Below are 26,964 nucleotides of genomic sequence, written 5' to 3'. Positions count from 1 at the left end.
ACGGAGTCACTGCCTCACAAAACCCCTGCTGACGGGAGGGTTTGCAAACACAGCCTGCCTCCGGTAGCAACATGATTTCCAGAGACTCCTTTGCTGCCGAAGGGTCCCAGGACGGCGGGCTGCTGATGGGAGGATGGAGAGCGGAAACTTGTTCCACTTTATGCGTTGTGGGGAGGGGGTTTCCCCAACCTCAGGAAAAATAAATGTGGTTCGGATGCTGTAGGCAATAGAATATCATAGATCAAGTTAGAAATTCTCCATTCTGTACAATTAGCTCTTATCCAATAAAACTTCCTTTATTACCCTTTTGAGTTTTGGGGTGGAGGTAACACGGGTTTGGGGTGAGCTGGACATTGCTTTCCTCACCTACCTGCAATTTAAAGGAGCCAAAGTCGTATAGAGAAGCCTTCCTATCGACACCGTTAGGCCATATCCTTATGATGCTTTCAGACCTGTCCTTTATGCCCCATTTTAAAAGCCTTCTAATATCTATGATTACATTTGTACCCAAAAGGGTGCATTAAGGATGTTAAGATTTACTACCTTGCTATATATAGTCCATAACACACAGAAAAGGAAACGTCAGGAGCATATTTCATGGTGACAGCAGCACGAAGTATCTGGGGGGCTTGTCTACGTGAGGAGGCCTCAGGCTCCCGCGACGGGCCCTGAGATGCACCGAGACTGTAGTATCAGCACGGCTGCCTTTATTTCCCTGGTTTAAAGTCAGTAAAGACGTATCATCTCAATATACTGAAGTAAAGGAAGAAATAGGGCCCAGGACTGCTCTGCTTAAATCCCCACTCTGGCACCCAGGAGCTGTGAGGGAAGATCCTGGACTCTACTGGGTCTGGGTTTTGTCGTCTCTAAAATGGAGATGTGGCATCTTAAGTGTGGGGGCTTTTGTTTGCACTTGCCTGCTATGTAGCAAATAATCAATGAGCGTTATCATTCAGTCCGGTGTTTGTCAAAATGCATTACTTGAATACATTGTATGAAAACATTTTGATAAAAAAAAATAAAAGGTTTCGGAACAAGACTAAAATGATATCATGTTAGGCATGACCTTAGACTTCTAGCCAGTGTGCAGGGGCTCAAGAAAAGAAGAAATTCATATTATATATGCGTGTGTACACATATATACACAAACATGTGTGCATATGCATACACACACACATATATATACAAACACAACACACAGAAATTCAGAATATACACACACATATTTGTTTCTTATTCACATTATGCTTGCTTTCCTAAAAAATGCTGAAATGCGTGTACGACTGTGTCTTTGTGGAGTACGACAACGGAATTTAACTTCAAAATGGAAACCATGAAAGAAAGAAACCCGGTTATTTGAACTGGTGGTGCTTGAGGCGTTGCTGGATATAGTCTCCATGCCCTGAATGATGCCACTGCTTTTCCAAAATAATGTCACCAGAGCGAATTATTGACATGAGAAGGGTCAAGGTCATGGGAACAAAGCAAGATCGCAAACAGACACAGGTTGGAGGAGGCAAAAGAGGCATAACTCATAGTGCCAGCTAATTCCCCAGACTGACTCCAGGGACAGAAGGACAGCAGAGGCACCGCCGGGGAAACTCCGATCAGTCCTGAACATCAGTGACAGCCGTGTTCCACATGGATGTCTTGGTTCCCATAATTACACCATGGTTGTGTAAGACGGGAGCAGTGGAGGAGCAATAGGTTCAGGTACAATGGGTACAGCTGCTCTCTGAGCCAGCTTTGCAAATTCTCCGAAAAATGATTTCAAAATGAACAGTGAAGAAATGAAATAAGGAGAGAGGGGAAGAAGGTCTTCCCTTTCCTTCTCCCGTGGGCAGGGATGCAGATGGGCTCCTTCCGGGGCATCTGTCACTCTGTGTGCCTCAATAATCCTTCCTCATTAGAAATAAAATATGCACCAAGTCACTTCTCAATTAAGTGACAAGTTGGATAAACATTGTAGGTGTTAATTGACCCTTCAAGGGTTCTTTGAAGCTCACTCAGCTTCTCCGATTTCTTTGAAGTTTTGTTTTGGCTCCAGCAAGTCACTGATTAGATTGATTTAATAGTGAGATTATGATTCGTTAATGGGAACAAAATAAAGTGCAGTCACAAAACTTTTTTTTTTTTTTTCTTTGGTTCCCTCCAGTGTAATCTTGCGCAAATCAGAGGGACAAAGCAGTAGAGTTCTACTGGTTAGTGAATAATTGAGCTGAGACCTTTAAAAAATCATAAAATAACAGACGTTGTATTGATAGAATGAGGTGGGTCTAAGCCAAAGCAGCCCAGAGACCCTCTTGCATTGATTACCACTGGCATTTTCCCGGGCAGGAGTTCGGACAAACCCTTGCACTTGTAGGACCTCTTAAGTGGGCCGCATCTACACAGCACCATAAGCCTTGGGTTCATTGACTGTCCGTTCAATTGGTTGGTGTGGGATTTCCGTGTGGAGGCATGTATCTGAACACATGTCCAGGAGATGCAAATATGTGCTAAAGTGAAGGCAGGGATGTGTTCAGGGAGGCAAAACTGAAGGATTCTGGGGTGGGGTGTGGCAGGATGGAGGGCAGGCCGCACATGCTATGGCAAGCCTTGAAGGGCACACTGAGGCATCTGGGTGTCATTTTGATGGCCTGAGGCTCTGTCATTGAAGATTATGGAGGAACAGATGCATCTATGCTTTAGGATGCTTCTTAAATGCATTTACTGTTCCTTATTTCCTTACCTTCTCTACCCTACTATGCATACTACCTGCATAGACGGGGATGCATAAATTATTCCCATTATATAAGAGCATATTTGAAAGATAGTAAATGGAAAGAAGAAAGAAAAGAAAGAAGAAAGAAAGAAAGAAAGAAAAAGAAAGAAAGAAAGAAAGAAAGAAAGAAAGAAAGAAAGAAAGAAAGAAAGAAAGAAAACGCTCCATTAGTTGTCTCCTGTCGAGACTTTCTGTTCCTAGTCCCTTTTACCGCCACGTCTTAATTTAGAAACCACCATAGGTTAACTCTGATATAAAATCAAATTTCTTTCTTCTTGGTATTTCTAGTTATGATCTGCATGTTATGCCACCTAATCGCTTCAGAAAGGAAGACTAGTTGGCTAGCTTCACTGCTAACCACGTTTTTAATTGCAAGAAAAATCATAATTGCTAGACCATGTTACAAAGAGAATTAAAAATGGCAGCTCTCTGTTAAAGTAGAGTATTGACAGGAAGCCAGCCTGTATGAAATTAGAATCTGACTAGTAAAAAAAAAATAATAATAATAATATTTAAATAAATAAATAAATCAGCCTTATCTAACGTATGCATAGTGGATTGGGTTTAAATTGCACACCCCTCCACATTTAATATATGGATAATTTCGGCACATTACATCATTCACCACATTTAGACTGCTCCACTGTCGCCATGGCAACCCTTACATAAAACATAGCTGAGTTGGTAATTTCACTCCAAATTCAATGAAAATAAGGCTAATCCTATTATTGTTCTTAACAATTTTCCAAGTAGCTTCTTCTGAGAGTGCCCTTGCTTGTATTTTCTGTCTTTTAAAAATAGATTATTGGAAAATTATATGTTTTTGCACTGCACGTCCAGCCTTCCACACTGACCAATGGTTACTGCTTCCTGACCTTGTGCTCGAGGGGGACACACACACCTGCTCTGTCCTTAGGATCTTCCTTGAAGTGGAGGGATAATAAATCTCTTAAATATACCAATTTGAACCATTAAACATTTCAGGGACTGTCAGTCTAAAATTACAGGAAAATAATAGTCTTTTTAAGATAAGCCACAGTATGCATTTGTATAAATCTAAAAAGGGTACTTCAAGTGACTCCTTTGTATTATAAATGCACTCGTGTGTGTTTCAATAGTGATTTAGGGAAATCACGTGCTCTTTTGTAGCCTCCACTGAAGAGTAATTGAAAGATGAGAGTTTCATTTAAAAGCGGTCCCACGGCCATGTCAAGATAGTTCTCTTATAATTATGATCAATGCTAAATGTTACCCCAAAAAGCTCTGTGTACTCTGAGTCTCTATTGATGCAGCATGAGTGTGAAATTGTTCTCAGTTGGTTCTTATCCCCTGTTTCAACAGCCTGTTCAAGGCTCTTGGATCCAACCTACAGTCCTGAAGTAGAGAAAAGGTCCTTTCTCCACAGCGCATTAAGTCCGGACCTAGACTGTCCTATGGTGGGGATGGCAGTGGAGTGAAGAGAAAAGGCAGTTTGGAGTCAGAGGCCTTGAGCTTGAGTTCTCTGCCATGTGCCCTGTGCGCTTTGCTCTCAGCTTCTTCATCAATAAAAACTAGATAATACGACCAAGTACCCCCCCCCCCCCAGGACTTTTGTGCCAAGCCACTGGGACAATACAAATCATCATATGAATACAATCCTGAGCACAACTCTCTAAAAATAGCCACTGAGAGAAAGAGCATGTTGAGCCAATGGGCCACCCCTTTTGTTGGGCCAGAAGGAACACGAGACTAGGTCAACTTTCCCACCAAGAACTTTCCCTACAACTGCCATTTTCTTTTTCTCCCCAGGCTGTTCACAGATCTTCAATCTTGGTGCCCCTGGCAAATACCTAGATATATTTCAGAGTCAGAGCTGGAAAATGTCCTCTAGCCTGAACCCAGCCATCAGGAAGATGGGCCAATCTCCTGGCCACCATGTCAGTTCTCATTCTGACAACCGTTAGGAATTGTTGCCATCAGTGGCCCCACCCGACCTTTCAGATGGAACACACTTTTAGCTCACCTACGACCCCATCCTCACACCGTTTTTCTGAGTCATACTGAAGAAGCTGGGGACATGGACCAGCAGAACATACAGATAGAGATTAGGCAGGGAGGGGGAGAGGGTATGAGAGAAATCAACAGTGATAAGCAAAGAAAAAATGGGCAACAAGTCCAAAAACGTCCTCCAGCTCCTGCTTACCATCTTTTAAGAAAATAAATGAAATAACTGAGATTTGGCATCTCAATGGTCAGTCACAATGTGCTTGTAGGAGCCACGAGCCCTTTTGGAGGGTTATGTCTCGTTCTGATTTCACGTGCCCTATTTTTGTTTCAGACCTTGACATGGACATCTGCACCTCCACGTTTCCTCTCTTACACAAGCTAAGTCTGTTTGGCAAAAGCTGTCCTGACCGTGGTTCTAAAGTCACTGTCAAAGATGCCTCTCTCTGTCCCTCTCTTTCCCAGCCTGACATTTAGCAGCAAGACAGTTGGTCAGTGTCCATGATCTCTGGAATCTCTCATAAATAAGGCCCTTACCATTAATCATATAGTGTCTGAGAATGACTCACCATATATTTTATATTGTAATGAATTTCTGAAAACCAACAGTGCAATTTTAAGGCTAGCGGTGTGACATCCCTGACTCTCAGGGTGATTGAGGGAGAATATGCACTCAATAGATATTTAATGAGTCAACTTAAAAGTTGACTTAGGAGCTCCCCTATCTTAGATACACCAGTATGTTATTTGTCCAAGGTCACAAGGCAGTACTTGGCGGAGAGCCCAGGACGCACAGCTTTATGTTCGCAACTTGTTTCTAACACTGATGTTACAGAGAGTGAGACCGACATTATCAACAAATTCTTGGGTGCTTAAAATTGCGTAACGCAAAATAAACAGGTAAACTTACTCAGTCTAAGAGTATTGTTTAAGATCAATCAAATATAAAGCAAAGATCAGAGAAGCCATGGCTCTTTTTCTCTTAATTGAGGTAACATCTAATATAATCACAGCAGGACAAAAGTAAGGAAAATAATTTAACCTGTTAGTATGAATCCTCTGCTTTGTGTCTTAAGCCTTAGAAAATAAAATAAATTTCCATTGCAATAATTGGCTTAAAAGAGGTGGTCTAATTTTACAGCATGTTTCAGGGTGGGTATTTTTATCCTTTAATCTTTACTCCAAAATGCAAACTTAAACCCATTGAAACATTCAGTCACTCATTTCATATTCTCCTCTACCCACATAAATGGCCAACATCTCCTCTGACTTACGCCCTAATTTCAATATACATGCATTCAGGTTGGTTTACCACTCAAGGTCTAAAATAGAGAATTAATAGGATTAAAAAAAACTAAGAAGTGAAATAATTAAAACAAAATCCAGTCCAACTCACAACAAATGACTTAATTTGAGATGTAAAATCCTCAACATCTACTTGAATTCTCCCTCTTGGATTGCACTTATAGACACAATTGCTGTCCTTGCAACCAATACATAGACCAAAATCCACTGCAATTTAGACCTGGTTTCCTTCTGCCTCCATGAGCACACATACCACAGAATTGATCCTCAGTCCACTAACTTTACATCTACGTTGGATTAGTATTTATGGTTTGCCTGTGACCTTCATAGGTGCAGGATCATCAGGAAGGAAAATAAATATGCTATCGTGCATCTGCAGCACTGTAGATAAATGACTGGTAACATGACATTTGAAAATGGCCATAGTCTAAAAATATCTGCTTCCATGGAATCAGCTCCAGAACAAATCCAAAGGCTAACTTAGCTGGCTTAGTTACCGTCTTCTCTTGCTTCATAAGAGTCCGAAATGAGGGCATGTGAGGTGCCAGTGCCCAGGCGCAGACCACTTCCCTAGCTCCAGATACCAGCACAAAGACACCCCAGAGGGTTCGGAGCCAGTCACAACATACATGACCTTGTTAGTGGGCAAAACAGCCAAGCAAAGAAAGAACACTTCCGTGTGCCAACGACCTTGCAAAGAAGGCCATTGTCCAAAGCCTGTTGGTGGATCTGGGGTCAACGCATGTCCCCCCAGAACTTACCATATGGATGGGGCTTCTGTCCCACTGATCTCTAAGAAGTCGTACCCTTCTTCTAGCTGGAAGTCGGTGAAGACCAAGGCGATGGTGTCGCCGGGCTCGGCCAGGATGGTCCAGGTACAGTCGGCGTTGTTCCCGTACTCGGAGGGGAAGTGTGGGCTGGAGATGGTGCTGCTGGTCCCCCTCAGGGTACCTCCACAGGCTCCCTCCGCTGGCGGGGGCAGAACAAAAGGCAATCAGGTTTCCAGACAGGCTCAAATCCAGGCGCCCCTACCACGTACCCCCCCCACCCCCAGGCCCAGGACCAGTCCCTTCCCAGCCCTGAATTGGTAACTCAAGGCGACAACGGGTTTCTACTGGTTTATTACTTAGTTCTATGGAAAGACTGACAGAAATCTCAACACTTAATGCTGCATTATTAACTGAATTATCATGATAGAAGAGAGAGAAATCATGGCTTTCCTAACGCCTGGGATGTGCACTGTCATACACCTGACAGTCACAGACAGCCGCACACGGTTTCAAAGAGGTTCTCTGAATCCTTCAAGATGGAAATTCAGAAACATCTTGAGATTTAACAGTACGTAGCCATGCTTCATTAATTCATTGATACCAGGCTTTGAAAACACCACGCTCTGAAAAGTAGTCATCACCGTAATTTCTTTTCTTCCTGTAGAGTTTGGAATGTGTATTTGGTTTTGAATTTCAGATAAGTTCTTGACTAACATGATAACAAAGACACACCAATTCACGAGAGCCTTCTGAGTCAGAAATCGTTGCTTGAAAACTTATAGAGGAATAACTTAGAAGGTGGCAAGGAAAAGGTGAGTAATGACAAAATGCATTTAAGATATAAATTATTTTATATAAATATAAATTTATATAAATATAAATGCATTTAAGATATAAAATGAAGAGAAATAGATCTTGTAAGTTTTGTAACATAGGGTAAATAAGTGTTTGTAAAATACTTATTTTAAGACATGTCAGTGGGTTTCCTTCCTTTTCCCCTCCCTCCTTCCTTTTTTTCCTATTAGATAATTTTTGCTCTAAGAGCATATTTAACATTGACAGGTGTTGGTGCCATAATAGGAGTGATGTATGAAGCCAGCCTGTCACAAAGTTGGGGAAATTCGCCTTTAGCACCTTGTGTGGTTGGACAAGATTGGGGCGGACAGATATTCACACTTGGCCATTAATAAAACAACTGTGTATGCAACATATTGTTCACTTACATATACTGGCACCTCTATAGTCATATCATATACACATTTAATGATCATTAACACCCATGGTATAATTCTACTTAATACATTGGTTTTATTTCTCACATTATATCATATGCCACCATATCACCATATCACCATATCATATGTCAACTCGATAGAATGCAAAGCACAAGAGTTACAGTACTGTTATATAAAAGTTAAAATATCATAAATGAGAGGACTTAAAATTTATCAAATCCAGTGTTGTGACTGACTAATTAATTCAACTCTTAGAGTCGAGACTCCCTAGATGCTTTGCAATTCAGCTCAGTGGCAAACAGCTCCCCTTCCAAAGTGATAAAGAGGGGAGAAAAGCTCATATCAAATCACATAGGATTTTTGAAATGGTATCCTAAACAGTAAAGCATGGCTTATGATCTAAAAGACTTTCAAACAGATGTATTTATATATATATATATATAAATATATATTTCATATAAATATAGAAATAAATATATTTGTTAAAAATAAATATATTATGTATACACATATATAAATAAATATATTTGTTAAAGATAAATATACACACACACACACACATAATAATAGGAATATAGAACAAGAGCAAATAGAACAAGAAGTGCACTGATTTCTTTTGGGAAATTTCCTCGGCAGCATTTACCAAGTAGAGGTGATACTGCACCTGTCTGACAAGAGCACCCACGGGCAGGCCCCAAAAAGCAACAATGGGCATCGGCAGCAGCTCTACAGCAGGCTCTGGGGCCCCCCTCTGTGCCTTTATCCCTCTAGTTGTTTGACTATTGGAAAATCTGGTGACCTGCAGAAAGTGCCTGCGAAGCTGGAGTGACATGGCTGCTCCAGGGGCTGCAGAGAGTGGATGTCCACTGACGGCCTGGGGACGGGGGTATTTTAATAGCTGATATTTAATATTTTAATATTAAGATAATATTAATATTATTTAATATTAAACATTTTAATATTTAATATTTCAACAGCTGATAGAGCGGAGTTGGTGCCTATGAGCCGATAGAAGCCCTGGTCACCCGACCTTCCCTCTCCGTGATGCCTCCCGCTCCCATCGAACAGGAGAGTGGTTGAACTCACTAACCTCCACTGTCACTTCCACATCTCATTTTGATGCAATGAGCCTGAAAGCTTAGACGTAAAGTATGTGGATTTTTCTAGGACTTCAGGTGAGGACCAGACTCCAATGGGCTAATGAGTATCATGTCTGCTACTTCCAGGGAGAACTGGGGGCCCTATTACAAGAGTGTATAAGTGGTACTATTTTATGGCAACTCTGTTGGAGACTGGAGTAGATGATACAGGAAGACAAACAAGAATATAAAATGGAAATAAGGAGAAAGAATAAAAGAAATTGGCAGAGAGCAATAAATATACTTGTGTCTCCTAAACCTACAATCACCATTGTGTTTTCTTGGATAGATATTTTAATGCCCATAGAACATTTTGAAATGTATTACAGTTAAAATTACGTTGGGCTAAGTACATGCAGGATATATTATGATTTCTTAATGCAAGATTTCATATAAAATGTTATGAAATGCTGTTTAGATAATCTGATTGAAATCTTGGGGAATTAAGCACATAAAGCAAAAAATATTTCATGGTACTCACTGGATAAAAAACTTAATCACAGAAAACTGTCTTTATAGAGTGGTAAAAACATATTTGTGTGTGGCGTAAATATTGAAAAGCAATTATAAGGATGCTTCAAACATTTCTCCAACAGAATATTTTAACTATGTTTTTAAAGATTTTATTTATTTATTCATGAGAGACACAGAGAGAGGCAGAGACACAGGCAGAGGGAGAAGCAGGCTCCTCACAGGGAGTCCGATGTGGGACTCGATCCGAGGACCCCAGCATCCTGCCCTGGGCTGAAGGCGGCGCTAAACCGCTGGGCCACCAGGGCTGCCCTATTTTAAATCTTTATTTTCTGTCCTGTTTCTGTAAAAAAAATGTTTTCTGAACTGTAACATTTTACCCATTTATACATGTAAAAGCATTTGAGGAAGGGTAACATAATGACCATATTAGATTGCCAGATGTTTTTAAAAATAATGTTTTAAATTAGATTTTAAAAATCTATTAGTAGAATAGTTACATATAAAACAACTGAATAGATATCTTTCAAAGCACATTTGGCCTTGGAAAATTTGTTTAATTCATTAATTTTAGAAATCATGTCAGTTGCGAACTACCACTTTGGCTGCAAAAGATTTGTTAAATTGTCTTCCTATAAAATATCACTTAATGATAAAGACTTTGCTATGTAGAAATGGGAGCCTTTCTCCTCATAGAGCAGGGTGTTATGAGGACCCAAATTCTTAGAAGGATTCAGTATTTGATAAAATGAATATCATCAGTGATGGGAGAAGAATATATTAACAAAGTCATTGGGATAAGGAAAATTTGAAAAAAAATCACTTAGAAACAACCTAATAGAAAAAAATATATTAATCAATTAAAATGTTTGAAAGTATAAAATAATGGACAAATTAGCAGAATAAGAATGCTGTATTATGTCAAACACTATATTATTTCAACTAAACCAAAAGTATATTACTGAAATAAAATAAATTTTACAATAAACCAACGACCTACACAAAAAAATGTTTTTCAAAATAAACCTATAAAAATAAAATTCAAAATAAAAAGCAAGATGATAAATGAAATTGCAACATAGCAAAAGGAGGTCATCTATACTTATTTGATTCACATTTCTCAGAATAATATACCAAGAAATTGGTGGAAAAGACATAGTAAGTGACAATTTAAACAAGAATGAATTTCAGAATGAAATCTTAAACACAGGCAAAGGTTTAATGTCTCTTGTTATCAGTCACTGAAATTAAAACCATGGTGAAATACTTAGTTTTAAATTACATTTTTTAGCAAAGTAAAATAGGGGTGCCTGGGGTGGCTCAGTGGTTAAGGGTCTGCCTTGGGCACAGGTCATGATCCCAGCGTCCTGGGATAAGCCCCATGTGGCACCTGCTCAGCGGGGAGCCTGCTTCTCCCTCTCCCTCGGCCCACCTCTCCCTCTCCTGCTTGTGTTTCTCTCTCGCTCACACTCTCTCTCAAATAAACAAATAGTCTTTTTTTTTTTTTTAAAGGAAAATAGCTAAGGGTAAAATTGACACCATTCTTTGCTCCTGATATCAAGGTGTATTGATATGAAATTTTGGGCAATCTGATAATATACACGAGGGATACTACACAGGATGTTCCTATCTTTGGCAAGTCACTCAATTTTGGGTCTTATATTTATTGAGTTCACTTTAGGTGCTTGATATTCTGAACTAAGTCCTTTATCTGGACCATTTATTGAATCTTTTCAATATGTATGAGAAAATTAATGTCGCTGTTCTTTATTTCACAGTTCTCAAAAGTGAGATTCTGGTTCTTCATGATAAAACACGCAGCTGGAAGGTGTTAAAGTCATGAAATATCAACAAGATCAACCAAGTAACATTAAAACTAATTGGTATAAACATTATCGCAAAACATTGAGAAGTATCCATTCTGCTTTGCATAAAAGCAATACAAATTGACGGTAGTAGGCGTGTACACATCAACCCTGTAAAATCAGTCTCCGGGGCACCCGGGTGGCTCAGCGGGTTAAGACCTGGCTCTTGGCTTTGGCTCAGGTTATGATGTCAGGGCCGTGAGAGCCGCGGGGGTCAGGCTCCGTGTTCAGTGGGGCGTCTGCTTGAGGTTCCCTCCTCCTCCCTCTGTCCCACCCCCACTCATGCACTCACGGTCTAAAATAAATAATCTGTTCAAAAAAATAAAACAAAATGAAATCACTTTCCTGCCTTATTCCTACTACCTCTCTCTGCTTCCTGAGTCACTTCCCAATTACATGGGTCGCACCTACGTCTGGACCTCAGCGTCTCTGCAGTCATGGGACCTGGGCCAGGAAGGTAGAGGTGTGGTGGCTGATTTTATGCTCTTGACTGGGCCACAGGGTGCCCAGATACTCCGTTGGACTTTCCTCCAGGTTGGAGTGCTTTCAGGAGAGATTATCCCTTGTTGTCATCGTGGTGAGGTCCTCCCATCCTGCTAAGACAATGAGGCACCTCAGCTTGTCCCACAGCTTTGGGACACACACCCGACTGTAGCTGAACAGCTGCTTGGGGATTTCCTTTTGCTGTCATTTGTAACCAGGGAAGTAATGCAGCAGGAGGAGCTGCAGGGACACTTCCGAGTTTCAAAGACCTCCTCTCAATGAACCCCTCCGAGGACGTACAGAGGCAAGGTGGCAGATGTCCCTGTCCCAAGGTTTCGCTACTCGCCAATTTCCAAGGGAAGAATGTGAAAATCCGAGCTACTCACCATTACAAAATCTTCACTCATAATGCAGTTCCAGGCATTTCCTTAGGAAGTAGGCGTGAATAAAGATGCTGCTTTTCTAGGAGATGCTGCATCTCATTATTAAATCATCATTAAGAGGTTACGCTGTGTCATGGCTTCGCAACCTCACTACTGTTGACATTTTGGGCCACATAACTCTTTGTTCTGAGGGGATGTGCAGTGCATTGTAGCAAAATTTGGTACCATCCAAAAAAAGAAAAAAAAAAAGGTACCATCCTTCCCTCTGCCCCTGAGTGCTGGAAATATTCCCAATTGTGTTGACGAAAAATGTCCGCAGCAGACATTGCCAAATGTTTGGGGGACAAAATTGTCCCTTGTTGAGAACCATTTACTTGAATGAATTTATTTATTTGTTTAGATTATTTTTTGTATATTTTTTATTGGAGTTCGATTTGCCAACATATAGTAAAACACCCAGTGCTCATTCCGTCAGGTGCCCCGCTCAGTGCCCGTCACCCAGTCACCCCATCCTCCCACCCACCTGCCCTTCCACTAGCCCTTACTTGGATGAATTTAATTAGTGTTTTTTCAGGTCTTTTCAGTGATACTATATAAAGCCTTTTAAACAGGAGAAATTAAAGCCACTAAAATGCTGTGCAATATTGCTTCTTTGAGTCAAAATTAATAACCATATAGATATGTGGCTTACTTAAGTCTATCAAAATACAGGGGAACCACACATGGCATGCTCCCTTAAATAATCTGTTTATATAAAATAATTTAAAAGAATTAGAATATGAGTAATATTATTTGAAAATAGTCTCATTTTTAATATACATCACAGATTTTCTCACAAAGAATAAGCCTAAACAAATAAACTTAATTAGGAAACAGCTATTAAATTTTCTAAACTGGGCAGCCCCGGTGGCGCAGCAGTTTGGCGCTGCCTGCAGCCTGGGGCATGATCCTGGAGACCCTGGATGGAGTCCCGCGTCAGGATTTCTGCATGGAGCCTGCTTCTCCCTCTGCCTGTGTCTCTGCCTCTCATTCTCTCTGTGTCTCTATAAATAAACAAAATCTTTAAAAAAGATAAAAATAAAATAAATAAATTTTCTAAACTAAGATATTTTACCTCTAGGAAATCCAAAACACTCAGTAAGAGTACAATAGACTTATTGTCCTTGTTTTAACATATCTTTAACATATCTTTACTATTTTGATGGAAAGCATGTGTGTGACAGATGTAACTTAAGTTTTTTCATATGATAAATCGTATTTTCAAATATGTTAAATCTGTTATTTCTGACACGTTTTCACAAGGCAGGCTTCACCCATCATCTAAAAACTAGTAACAATGTAAAAAAATAGTAATGAAACACTAATATTTTAATCATCCATTAATAAAATGCTAAACAGAAGTGCTTTATTTGAAAATTACATGTAAAAAAAATTAAAAAATGAAAATTCCATGTAGGCATCTCAAACCCAGAGATCACTAGCCAGATTTTGAAATACTTCTGTCCACAAACCCGTGGAATCATCTCTCTTAGGACCATCTACACGTACCTACCTGCACACACGCAGATACGTGCACACACACGTGCACTCACACCGACAGCACTTGGAACTAACTCCTCTCCTTCCTTCATCCTTTCTCTATGATCTGTTCCACTCCAAACAGCCAAATGGATTCTTTTAAAATTTAACCTAAATCTTAAAATTTGTTGTTCGAAACCCATGACACTTCTCTGACCACTCAGAATAAACTCCTCACGCTCTGTGACCTGCCCCGCTGCCTCCTGCCCCCCAGGCCCCCCGCCTGTCCTACCTGCACTGAGCCCCCACCCCGACCTCTCCCTCACTCCATTCTAACCCTGTGGCCTCCTGGGCCCAGAGCCAAGTGCACCCCTGCCCGAGCCTCTGCCCCCCTCACCCTGCCTGACTCAGGTCCCCCCTCCTGGGCCCACCTTCTCTGACCACCACTTGTACATCAGCGTCTCCTTACCCTGCTCTGGTTAACTTGTTAGCACTTGGCTAAGGGGGCAGCACTGGCCCGTTAGCCTTGGGATGAGGCTCCCTGTTCTAGAAGCAGCCTGAAACTCGGTGAGCGCCCTGCATTCCCACTCAGAGCCCAGACCCCAGTATTGCCTGCAGTTGCAGGGTCGCGAGGCGCCGGCTTCCCAGGATCTTCAGTGCAATGGGACTCTAGCACCAAGTATTTGTGGGGCTCCATGTGGCACCCAGCTACACCACGTTGCTAAAACTAGAGGTAGAAAGTACACGGAGCTATAGAAATTTGTGGCTTCTTCAAGCATATGGGGTAAGCAACCTTTTCTAAGAACTGAATCAAGCCTCCAAGTAGAGATCTTTCCGACAAAACTTAATTGCCAAGAAAGTTTTACCGCTGTAGCAGTCCATGAAGGGCTCCGTTGGTGTGTTTATTTTGCTTTGTTTGTTTTCAGCAAGCAGCTAAGCCGCAAGATCAGGAATGTTCTTTTGATACTCAGCAGAGCAGTGGGGAAATTTCAAGAACAGATAAAGTCAAGGCAGGAAGAAAAACAAATAAATCAAAGCAAGCTTCCTGGCACCTGGAAAAATTATTTCAAGTTCCAAAAGTTAAGCATCTGATGTGAACTTAGAAATCGCCCACACGAAGGAAAATGTATTAACACAGAAAAGTAACCAGTAAAATAAACTAAATATTTAAGTGATGTCATCATATTAATATAATGTAAGTCCCAAGGATATTAATGTGAATAAAACACATCAAAATTTTACTCTAATTTTGCTGTACTGGAGGGGTTTATTTGGAAGCTGAAAGCTGGGGGATCTGGTTTCCCGAATGCTATTTATATTCCCATTGTCTCCCGCCTCTGTTTTTTTTTTTTTTTTTTTACTTTTTTCCTTTCTTTTTTATTCATTATTCAGAAAGAAAATAAAGTCAGGTTCCAAAGTGCCAAGGAAATACCTGACTGTAAAAATGAACATACAACAAATAGATTTTTTTTTTCAATGAAATAATGAGTATCGGTGCTGAGTCACTTCATTATTTTGAAAATTGTGTTCCCAGGGCTTCCATGCAAAGGTTGCAAGTGGCAAAACAGAGTCCAGCAAATGGGCTTTAGCTCCCACGCCAAATTTCTACCAGAGCAATTATTTCTTTAAATCAATTTCCTATATTGAGGGTTTACAAAGTCTTGCATTTGAAAAGAAGCTTCCGCAGCTCAAAGGAGTTTGAATGTCATCAACTTAATCCAAGAAGAAGATAAGGTTTTTAGTAAAAGATATGTTTGAATCTACTGATTTCTGGAAGTGAGGAAAATAATTCCAACTGTAAGCAGAAATCAGAGTGCACTCTTTCCCCTAAGGAATTTCCAAACTTCCACAAAGTTGCATTCTAAACTCTAAAATTATTATATGCCTTGCCTGGGTATAAATGTTGCTAGGAATATATCTTAAGGGCATAATTCAAAATACAGAAGAAAACATTATTTAGAGACATACTTTGCCATATTTATCATAAAGAAAAATGGAAACCAACTAAAAGTTTAACAACAGATAAATCATTAAAGTATGATGCATCCAAACCGCGGGACCTCAAATCCGTTCACCAAGCATTTGTAAGGCTGCTCCAGCAAATGCCTGAGCTACACTAGTAAGTTCATAAGATGCAGGGTGTGCATCTAAATTCTTCTCAATTTTAATTGTTTCTGAGATTTTATTTATTTATTCATGAAGGACAGAGACAAAGGCAGAGGGAGAAGCAGGCTCCCTGCTGGGAGTCTGATGCGGGATCAGCCAATGAGAGCTCATTGAATTATTTTTGAACACTTTACCATAAGTTTTAAAAGTCACGCTGCTTTGGGTAACATTGTCCTTCCTAAGTCCCCACGTTGCTTCCCCAGGAGGACGGGGTGGCTCCGGAGGGAGAGAGAGGCACCACGAGGTGCAGGTCAAGAAGCCACTGCCTCCCGCAGCCTTCCCCTAGAAGGGGCTCTCAGGCCTGGAACAGAGGACAGCCCCAAACCTACTTGTACTGTTTCTTCACACGCCACCATTCCCGTTACAGCTGAGACCCTCGGGAGATTATCCTTTTAAGTCCTTGATCTCTGTGCACGGTCACTGCAAGCAGCGTAGTCTCCTGGTCACCCCACACACCCTCAAAGGTCTATGCATCTCGTGCCTGACCGCCCTCCCCTCCCAAGCTCTTGACCCCCTCCACCAGGTCCTCTGAAACTCAAGGTTAGCCATCAGCAAACGTTCCCACATGTCAACCCTTCCAAGGCAAACCCTCCTTCCCTAACGGAAACCCGAATGTCTTCTGAGGATGGTGAAGGCCTCCCACGTGTCAGCGTTTGCTTCCACGGCCCAAGTGCTGCGGGCCCTGGGGCTGGATGATGTGTCCACCTTGCACATTGCATTGCTATTTCCAGATACTTTGTTTTTTCTTCCCTAAAGTGCCCTGGCTTTGAGTCTCTGGTCCCCAGAATCTTTTTCTTCTAGTCATCTACAAAATCCCCAGGGAAGGCCCATTATTCCTTGGAGATTTCTATCCCTGGAACACTGCCAGTTTCTCCAACTCCATATTCGGCCTAATTCTTGCTGATTTCCATATCAATGCTAGATCGTCCTTTGAAACCTGGTTTCTGAGTTCACTCACCCCCTCTCCAACCTCAGTTCACTCCAACCCCAGCCCCAACCCTTTGGAGCCTTTGTCCCCATCCTCACCCTTCGTCTTTCCACCAAGATACTAGATCATTGTGCAGAGCTGCACCTGAAGTGTCCTGGGATCAGATCCCCAGTGTCCATACATCCAGGCCACTTTCCCAAATACCTTGACCCCAACAATTGTTTGACCCCACAGGTGATCCCTGGTCTTGCCACTTTCCACTCTCATTCCTCATGTCTTCAGGTGGCACCTTGGGCCTCATGGCCATTTTTAGAATACTCCCTTGCACTTCCCATAAGTCCATTGTCAATATCTTAGATTCAAACTTGGACCAAACCCACATTTATTCACATGCAGTTAAATATGGCTGGAGGAAAAGCAAAACCAGAAATAAGCACATGCAACGTTAAATCGATGGCCAAATCCACACTGGCCTTTAAAGAGGGCACTCTTCATTTTCATCAGTTTTTAGTCTTACTTTTGGGGGATGGCCATTTCAAACTCCCATCATCCTTAACCTGCTAACATCTGCCACCATATTCTTAACCTTATGTAGTGATTTTGATTCGTTTACTGAAAAAAATTTTCAAAAGAAATTTAATAATCTATGAATACCCTATTTGATCACCTCTCTGCACTTCTGCCCATAAAATTTCCATCCTGTATACACCAGCAAGATTCCTACCTAGGGTCAACACCTGTTTGTGTTCTTGCTTTCATCTCGGACCAAGTTCCTAAGCCAATTCTTCACCATCCTCGCCTTTCTCAAAATGATTATCTTCTTTTTTTTTATTGAGAATTGTCCTGGGCAAAGAAACATATTATAATTTACCTAATTGTTTTAAAGCTCCTACCCCACAAGCCCACATCTACCTCCAGATTGCATGTCCATCTCTACCCTATTTTGAAACAAACAAACAAAACTTTACCAATAATACATTTCAGAAAAAAAAAAGTTCTATAATTGCAATCTTTAATTCTTTTTCCTGTCCTCTCTTGAACCCACTTGAGTCATGATTTTGTCCTTTGTGGCCCAAGGCAGCTGCTCTTCTCAAGTAAGCAGCACCAATAAATCCCACAGTCAGTTCTCACATCACACAAGCCCTCAGCAACACTGGACAGTTATCCATTTTGTCTTTCTTGAGATTTTTTTTTCCCTAGGCTTTCAAAACCGTTTTTTTTTTTTAATTTTGAAATAATTTCAAACTCACAGAAGTTTACAAAAATACCGCAAAATAGGGATCCCTGGGTGGCGCAGCGGTTTAGCGCCTGCCTTTGGCCCAGGGCGCGATCCTGGAGACCCGGGATCGAGTCCCACATCAGGCTCCCGGTGCATGGAGCCTGCTTCTCCCTCTGCCTGTGTCTCTGCCTCTCTCTCTCTCTGTGACTATCATAAATAAATAAAAAATTTAAAAAAAAATACCGCAAAATGATCCCCTGTGCTTTCTCAATTTTCTACTGGTGAACACATCTTGCATACATGCTACAATAAAAATGGTGCTGGTACAACGTGAACATCTGATTTATTCACTGGGAGGTTTGTGAACTACTCTTCTCATGCTTGCTCTGATCTTGTTGGTCATTTATACTCAGCCCCACCTTGTTTCATGTCACCCTCCACTCCTTAGTGGAATACCCGAGGTTCCATCAGTAGACCTTGTTTCTCCCTAACTATATTCATTCCCTTATTGGTCCCATCTAGGCTCAGTGGCATGGATTTAAATGCCATCTGTGTGCTGACAGTTCTCAGCTTGGTAGTTCAATTCCAGATCTCTCTCTTGAATTCAGTTTTATGTGTCCGATTGCCTACATGATACATGTATATGTGTGTCTAAACAGCATTCCAGACTTGCACCCATGTCATACTCCTGATCCTTCCTTTTCCAAATATGAAATTTCAGAGTATGGCAACTACACTCTGTAGCTTAGTAAAAAAGTCATGGCATCATCTGTGACTCTTCTGTTTCTTCCTCATTCCGTGAACATGGAGTCAAAGAACCCTACTTCAAACTGCATTCTCAATCCAACTGTATCTTGCAGCACCCTGCTGCTATCACTTCTCAAAATAATATCATCTCTCACTTTGAGTATTACAATGGCTTCCCGACAGATTCTCTGATTTTGTCCTTCCCACCATATATCCTCTTCTCAACAGAGTAGCCACGCTATCCTCTTAAATTCTAAATGTGATCGATGTTGCTTCTCAATGCCTTTCCATATTACTCACAATAGAAGCTAGTGTCCATGTTATGGACCACAGGACCCTCCAGGACCTTCTCCACCCACCTTTTCTCTGACCTCCTTTCCTACCACGCACACCACTGTCTAGTCTGCTCTGGCCATACTGGCTGTGGTGCTATCCTTTGTTTTTTCGCTGTATGTACTAGTCTCAGGACCACAGCCCTGGCCTTCTCCTTGATCTGGAGTACTCTCTTGATATTCCCCTAGGGTTTGCCTCCTCAGCTCCATGGGGGGTCCAAGTGATGTTGGCTTTGTCAAAGACAGAGGTTTCCCAGGATACAGGACCTTAGGTGTTAAACCCAGGGCAGCCCTAAGCAAACCAAGCAGCAGGTCCCTACAGACCTTGGTTCAATGTCACGTAGGGAGAACATCTCTGAACACTTACTACAACCAGATATATGACATATTTGTTTTTACTCATCTCTTTATGTATCTATGTTATCTATCCCCAACAAAAAATATTTCCATGGAAGCTGGGAATTGTTTTGTTCTTGTTTTGTTCATTTTGTAGCCACGTCTAAACTAAATAGGAAACTGCAGCTTGTGGGCCACAGTTGGCCCCATTTTTATAAATAAAACTTACTGGAACATAGCCATGCCTATTTGTTTAGGTAATCTCTGTGGAAACTTTTACTTCCAATGACTGGCTTATAGTAGCTGATATGGAGACGATGTGGCTTGGAAAACATAAAGAAAAAAGAAAAAAAAGGAAAACCAAGTATTTACTATCTGGCCTTTGATTTGATTGATAAGCACATCTGAAAACTTATAGGTCCTTGATAACTAAATATTTCTTTAAACAAAGAATGAATGAACACGAATAGTAGGCAGACATGTTCTATTGGAAATCAAAAGACAATTAAGGCAACTTTGGGGTATCATTTTGGTGCCACTAAATTCTCAGCAAATTAAAAGTAAATACTAACATTGAAACTGAAAGTAATTGTGGAGAAACTCCTTGTGGCAAGGAAATTTGTTCAGCCAGTGTGAGATGCATAAACAACATCCCTAGAACTCTATCCTTAGGAAAGAATTAAACAGAAGAAACAAAAGCAATGCTATATGTACAGAGACACTAATTATAGCATTATATGCAGCAGTAAACATTGGAAACACTCATTATGTTCAATTATGGGGAGAGAAAAAACTATTAATTTGTATAATTTGAGTATATTGAGAATAAAATGCTATCAATTAAAACTGAAAAGTTTATGATATGATACTAATCTTGCAAAGGACAGAAAATGTAATCTGCTCTACAACTTCAGCCTCTGAGAGTTTCTCAGAGCTTGAGTTGGTCTCCTTGGGTCCCTAATCTCCCTCCCTCCTAGCTCTTCAATGATAATGTTTACAATAATAATAGCAATTATTAGTATTGAGCATTTTGAGCATCTAACGTAATCCTTACCAGTGCCGTGAGATTAAAAGTATTAGTCTAATTTAACAGATTCAGAACCAGAGGCTTTACAAGAAAAGAGCTTGTCCAAGAGGTTCCAGCGGGTACGTGACAAAGCAGGATCCTGAGTGATCAAATCCTTCCCATTAAGCATGCCCATTACTACCTATCACAATGAATGGCGTGTACTTGGGGATGTATTTATATTAGCACTAGTCCCATTCCACCCTACAACCGAACGTGTTACCTGGAATAGAATCACAGGAAAATAGTGTAAATTAATCCATAAAATTGAAAATAACTGGCATACAGGCACTTGTGATTAGGCTTTAAACTTGTTACAAGATTGTTTTTAAAGAGATAAAGTAAAGAAAGAAAAAAAAAGGCACTTAGCCGAAAGCCGGTAGCATAGTGAAATGTGAGACGTGTAAACCAAATTTACTATAATCTAATGTTGACATATATTTTCAATACTTTTCCCCCCCAATTTTGGTAAGATTTACATTAGAGTTGTTTATTGCACAGTGTGCAAGAAAAGTGCTTAAAACCAAATTGTCTAAAGCCATTCGAACTTAATTTAGAACCAGGTTTCTTATACGAAGATTGCCCCACTCAATCTTACTTTGTAATGCGTGGTCCTGACATGACAGATCATTTAAGATTCATTTTGTGTTATTTCTGTAACATAACTGATAAAAACACAGCTGTGTTTTAAATATCACAGAATTTATAGGCTCCCATAAAAAGCATGACTTCTCTCCCTCCCCTCCCCTCTAGCTGTATCTTCCCCAGCCTCCCTCTCTCCCCATCATCCCCAGCAGTAGAATGCCTGCAATTAAAAAGCCCTGAGTGACATTTCATAAGGCACTGGCAAGTGATATATTGTCATTTCCAGTCACATTATGTAAGGCTTATCAATTAAAGAAATTTGCAGCCTTAGACAGCTCCCCATGAGCCACAGGCATGCATTACTGAGCCTGTTTTATTACAGGTGTTACCAACACCGCTCCTGGTTCTTGACTTCATGCATCTTCGCTCGCTAACTACCATTTCTTCTTCCAAGAAAAAAGCAACTGTCCTGAGCTGGATGAAAATCAGTCAGCTCTTAAAGAAAAAAAAAAAAAAAAGGCAAGCAAAACAGCTGTCACATCCTGTATTCTTTAATACCATCACATAATATTGACAATGTGTTTTGACACATTTAGGTGAATATTTATCTTAAATGCATGTGTTTAGACAGAAACAAGGTTAGAGCTTTATGGAAGCTTAGCTCCCAATAACGATTCATTTGCTATTATTTTTAATGGTTTACAAATCTTGCTTCTTACCAAAACAAAAGCGAACAACCTGCCCTTCAACTTTCCCCAAGGCGGAGGCAGTCGGAGAAAAATGTAAAAAGCATGAAGTGTGAGAACTGGCTGTATCACCTCCATATTCGTAGCCTTGGATAAGATTCCTTGAATGTCAGGGAATTCATTTCCTCAACTGCAAACGATAGATAATAACCCCCCCCCCCAAATTTTGGACAATATAAAATAGTGTGTTCAAAGTTTATATTATGATCCCTCCCATGGAGATGTGATCAAAATAAAATGTTTAACCACACTCGCTCTACTTCCCCTTCCTCTTCTTGGGTATCTCATGGTTACCTACAAAGAATCCATCGGCTGGAGATAGAAAATAGAGGGAACAATAATTGGCCACTACCTCTCAAGTATTCTTTTTTTTTTTTTTTTGGAAGAGAAAAGATGTATTTTATTTGCCCACATTTTCCCCTTTCCATGATTTTCTTCCTTCTTGATGTTTCATAGTTCCTTCTATTAGGACTTCCTTTCTGTTTGGAGAAATTCCTTTAGCCAGTCTTTTAAGGTAGGTCTGCGGGTGACAAATTCTCTTATTTACCTTCAACCAATATCTTTATTTCCTTTCTATTCCTAGAAGATAAATTCACCATATATTGAAATCAGAATTGACAGTTCTTTTCTTTCAGCACTTAAAACATGTGCCACTTCTTTCTGGCTTTCTTTCTTTCTTTCTTTCTTTCTTTCTTTCTTTCTTTCTTTCTTTCTTTCTTTCTTTTTTTAAATAATGTTTTCCGCTATCATTTGTATTCCATTTCCCTTATAGACAAGTTGTTTCTCTTGCTGCTTTCAAGATTATTTTCCTTGTCAGTATTTTCAGATGTTTCTGTGTCTTGGTATGGGTTTCTTTAAGTCCTCTCAAGTATTCGTGTATTTTGGCTCAACTGCCTCCTGAGCTGACTCTGCTCGGAGCCAGAGCACCTCCGCCTCCTCCCACCCCACCAAGCCCACCCCCCAGCAGCATGCGCCCCCTCTTGCCTTTTTGCTTAAAGGGAGGGTGGGTTCCTGGGAGGACAGATGAGGGGTGGAAAGAAGGAAAAAGAAAGAAGTTCACAGAAACCTAACCCAAAGGAAGCCCTTCCAGGAGCAGGAAGACCGTTGGAGGAACCAGACCACTCTCTGCCTTGTTTTCTCCAAGGTTGACTTACTCTGTAGAAAAATAGCTCTCGCAAATCATATTTAGCCTTTAAAATAAAATACAAGAAAGGCCTTACAGCCACACAGCCCTCTACGGGCTTACGGCTCTTGAGCTGAGCCCACACGAAGTTTTTCTTTATTTTATTTTTATGTTTTATTGGTGTTCAATTTGCCAACATAGAGAATAACACCCAGTGCTCATCCCGCCAAGTGCCCCCCTCAGTGCCCGTCACCCAGTCACCACCCCCACCCCCCGCCCTCCTCCCCTTCCACCACCCCTAGTTCGTTTCCCAGAGTTAGGAGTCTCTCATGTTCTGTCTCCCTTTCTGATATTTCCCACTCATTTTTTCTCCTTTCCCCTTTATTCCCTTCCACTATTTTTTATATTCCCCAAATGAATGAGACCATAAATGTTTGTCCTTCTCCGATTGACTTACTTCACTCAGCATCATACCCTCCAGGTCCATCCACGTCGAAGCAAATGGTGGGTGTTTGTCGTTTCTAATGGCTGAGGAATATCCCACTGTATACAGAGACCACAGCTTCTCTATCCATCATCTTTCAATGGACACCGAGGCTCCTTCCACAGTGTGGCCACTGTGGACATTGCTGCTAGAAACATCGGGGTGCAGGTGTCCTGTCGTTTCCCTGCATGTGTATCTTCCACATGAAGTTTTCCATCTGCGATCCACGGTGGTCACTTCCAGCAGGAGCTGGGCTCAAACCAGCTTCACACCCACAGAAGATACTGAGACCACCAGGTGTCACTTGTCCCTTCTGATATCTGACGGCCTTTATTTCTGTCCCCCCTGGGCCCACAACCTCGGAGTGGGCCGTGTGGCTGTGAGCCATCCTCCTGGGCCGCGTGTGGGAGCAGCTGGAGCAGGAGGCGGCCTTCGACCACACGCACCCACCGCTCTCCTCTCCCTCAGGGACACCAAGTCACCTGCTGCTCCTGACGGCACATCAGACAAGCCGTGCTCTCCCTGCCCCTTTGCAGGTCGCTCAGAGCTCAGGCACAGCGTTCTCAGGAAGAATATGTTGAATTTAAATTCAAATGTTTGTTTCCAGAGGAAAGCTTACTTTCTTTTAAAGTCACTTATTTCTCCTCTAAATTAGAAGGGAATGGGCAGGGCACCACATGAGAAGCACAGATGAAGATTCTGCTTCTCCCACTTACTATCACGTGACCTCTGAAAAGTCACTTTGTGCCTCGGTGCCCAAGACTCTATAAAAAAAAAACAGGAAAAATGGTAGCATATAACTTGAGTGGTTATTATGAAAATTAGACACAAGAATAGATGTAAGGCACGTAAAAAGAGCTTGCCACCTGGTCAGTGCTAGAGGTTTCTCTATTAGTATCACAACTTTTTTTTTCTTTAAACTTCATAATTTTAATAGCCAAACTGATATTCCTATCATTTGATATCAAATGGTACTCTATTTCCCATTTATTGAGATACTTTGAATTTGATTATTCCCTCAGAGAAAGGGACTCTAGAAAGAATCTACATTTGGACTGTTGCTAATCTATAGTCTCTACACTGTCATCCTATACAGGCATTTGTGGATTCACACGCATGGTGTATATGTAATTTTTGTCTTCTCCATGCATCTCAACTGTGATCCATAAGGTATAATGATGTGTTCCTATGTGGACTACCCTTTAGTAGGCACTGAAAATCCTCTTCATCTGAGTCTCCTTTCATTCAATTTCTCTCCTCAAATGAGCCTGATAGGTTTTTTTCTTCCCAAAGAATATCAGTGATGCCTAAAAACTTTTTAAGAGCTACGAGCCTTGGGATCTCTGGGTGGCGCAGCAGTTTGGCGCCTGCCTTTGGCCCAGGGCGTGATCCTGGAGACCCAGGATCGAATCCCATGTCGGGCTCCCAGTACATGGAGCCTGCTTCTCCCTCTGCCTGTGTCTCTGCCTCTCTCTCTCTCTCTCTCTCTGTGTGTGACTATCATAAATAAATAAAAAATTTTAAAAAAAAAAGAGCTACGAGTCTTGATAGCTTATATGAATTTCCCTTCAGATTATTTGCCATTGGGCTTCACTTAGTTTCAAAATCTGAAGCTGCTTTCAAGACTGGAAGGGAGATGGGATGGGACAGTAATTGTAATAGTTAACATTTAGAGAATTTCACTATGTCAGGCTCTTTGCTAAGCACTTCACCTGGATTATCTGTCTTTAACAGACCTATGAAATAGGTGCTGTTACACAGAGAAGGAAATTCAGACCAGAGGAGAAAGTAAGTTTGACAAAGGCTACAGCACATGGTTGGCGATACAGCTGGATTTGCTCCCAGGTAGCGCTGCACCCGTAACATGATGCTACGTCATCTGTACTTTATTCGCCTTCTTTTGTGCTAAAGACTTTGCAGGGTCCTTAGCATATGCCATTTCCTTCAATCCTCGGACTACTACTGAGAAGAGCATCTTTTCAAAATATTTGCTTTTTTTCTTCATAATACTGTGTAGAGATTAGGTACGCGGCCTCTGGAGCTGAGCTGCCAGGTCCAGACGTCACCTGTATTGCTTTCTGGCTGTGAACATCTCACCACAGTATACGTATCAGTTTACAGACGGGGAAGGTAGGCCCTGGAATTCAATCTGGTTCCTCCCCTCCCTGGAGTGGGTCTTATTTTCACTTGTTCATAGTTTGTGAGTCATACATGCACAAAGCTGTTTCCAATTCCTTGCTTACTCCACTAGCTAATCTGCACCTTCTTCAAAGTTTTCCATAATCTTCATGCATTAGACCTCAATGTCATTTGTTCCAAAAGTAAGACAGCAAGTAAGATGAGATTCCTTTTGAGAAACCTTTTTTGGCTTAATCAAGAGCTAGCTCACTCTTATCTCTTGCCTAAACTAATTTTAAAAATAAACTCTACTTTCCATACTATTCAGCTCAAATCTGTTTCAGCAATTGCTGAGAAGTTAAGGGGAAGAATGCCAATCAGACTATGACACAGATTTGTATACTTGAGACCCATTTTTTTTTATCAGTCCTTATCACAAACCTACATCTATATATTGAATCTACATCGTAAGTGAAAATGAAACCCACTCAGCACCAGGACTCCACATGCATTAACAAGTGGAAGGAACAAAGAATACTAAAATTCCTCTGCCTGTGAAATCTGAGCCATTTGAAGTAGTAGCCACTAGCACACGTGCTGAATGAGAACTTGAAATGTGGCTTCTATAGTGAGGTATGTTGCAACTAAAATACACACCAAGATCTTAAGAAGAGTGTGGAAAAACACAAACTACTTCATTGATATTTTATATCAATTATGTGTTAGAAAGATCATCTTTGGAACTATGTAGGGTTAAGAAAATGCATTATTAAAATGTATTTCAACTATTTCTCTTTACTGCATCAAAGTGATTATTAGGAAATTTTAATTACATGGTCAGCTCATACTTGTGGGTCACATCATGTTACTAATGGAAAACTGTTCTAAACACTGAGCAATTGGCTTTTATTAGGCATATAGCAACTTAACCCCTGCCCCTCCACTAGCTCCATCACACACAGAGGATGCTCTTGCCTACAACCTAGCTCACATTGAACAAGTGCATCTGTGGCATTCCTCTATGCTGTGTGTTTTATCCTTCTCCTCAAGATTATGAATATAGTATCATCTCTCAAAGGAATCTATAATTTAGGTTTGCTTTCTTAAAGGCCTCTCTGTTTTTTCTTTTGACCTAGGCCTGGAAAACATTACTTCTTTAGCTTGAGCTAATCTCTTCAGTCAGAAACCTCAAAATCCA

The 26,964-nt window shown here is 40.9% G+C and overlaps 1 protein-coding gene and 1 long non-coding RNA gene across 2 annotated transcripts in view; one reads left to right on the top strand and one right to left on the bottom strand.

Annotated features, from left to right (window-relative positions):
• Nucleotides 1–26,964, bottom strand: part of CSMD1 (CUB and Sushi multiple domains 1) — a 1,877,909-nt gene that overhangs the window by 924,296 nt on the left and 926,649 nt on the right. The window contains exon 5 of the mRNA XM_041753151.1: nucleotides 6,814–7,021. Within this exon, the coding sequence (XP_041609085.1) occupies nucleotides 6,814–7,021 (208 nt within the window). The remainder of the gene's footprint in view (nucleotides 1–6,813; nucleotides 7,022–26,964) is intronic.
• LOC121489798 lies at nucleotides 6,580–11,849 on the top strand. Its single transcript, XR_005987424.1, has 4 exons — nucleotides 6,580–6,927; nucleotides 7,520–7,634; nucleotides 9,035–9,232; nucleotides 11,446–11,849. It is a non-coding gene; the product is annotated as an uncharacterized LOC121489798 (long non-coding RNA).

The sequence above is a fragment of the Vulpes lagopus genome, chromosome 4, assembly GCF_018345385.1.
Source record: "Vulpes lagopus strain Blue_001 chromosome 4, ASM1834538v1, whole genome shotgun sequence".
Classification (NCBI taxonomy): domain Eukaryota; kingdom Metazoa; phylum Chordata; class Mammalia; order Carnivora; family Canidae; genus Vulpes; species Vulpes lagopus.
This window is presented reverse-complemented; position numbering and strand designations above follow the sequence as displayed.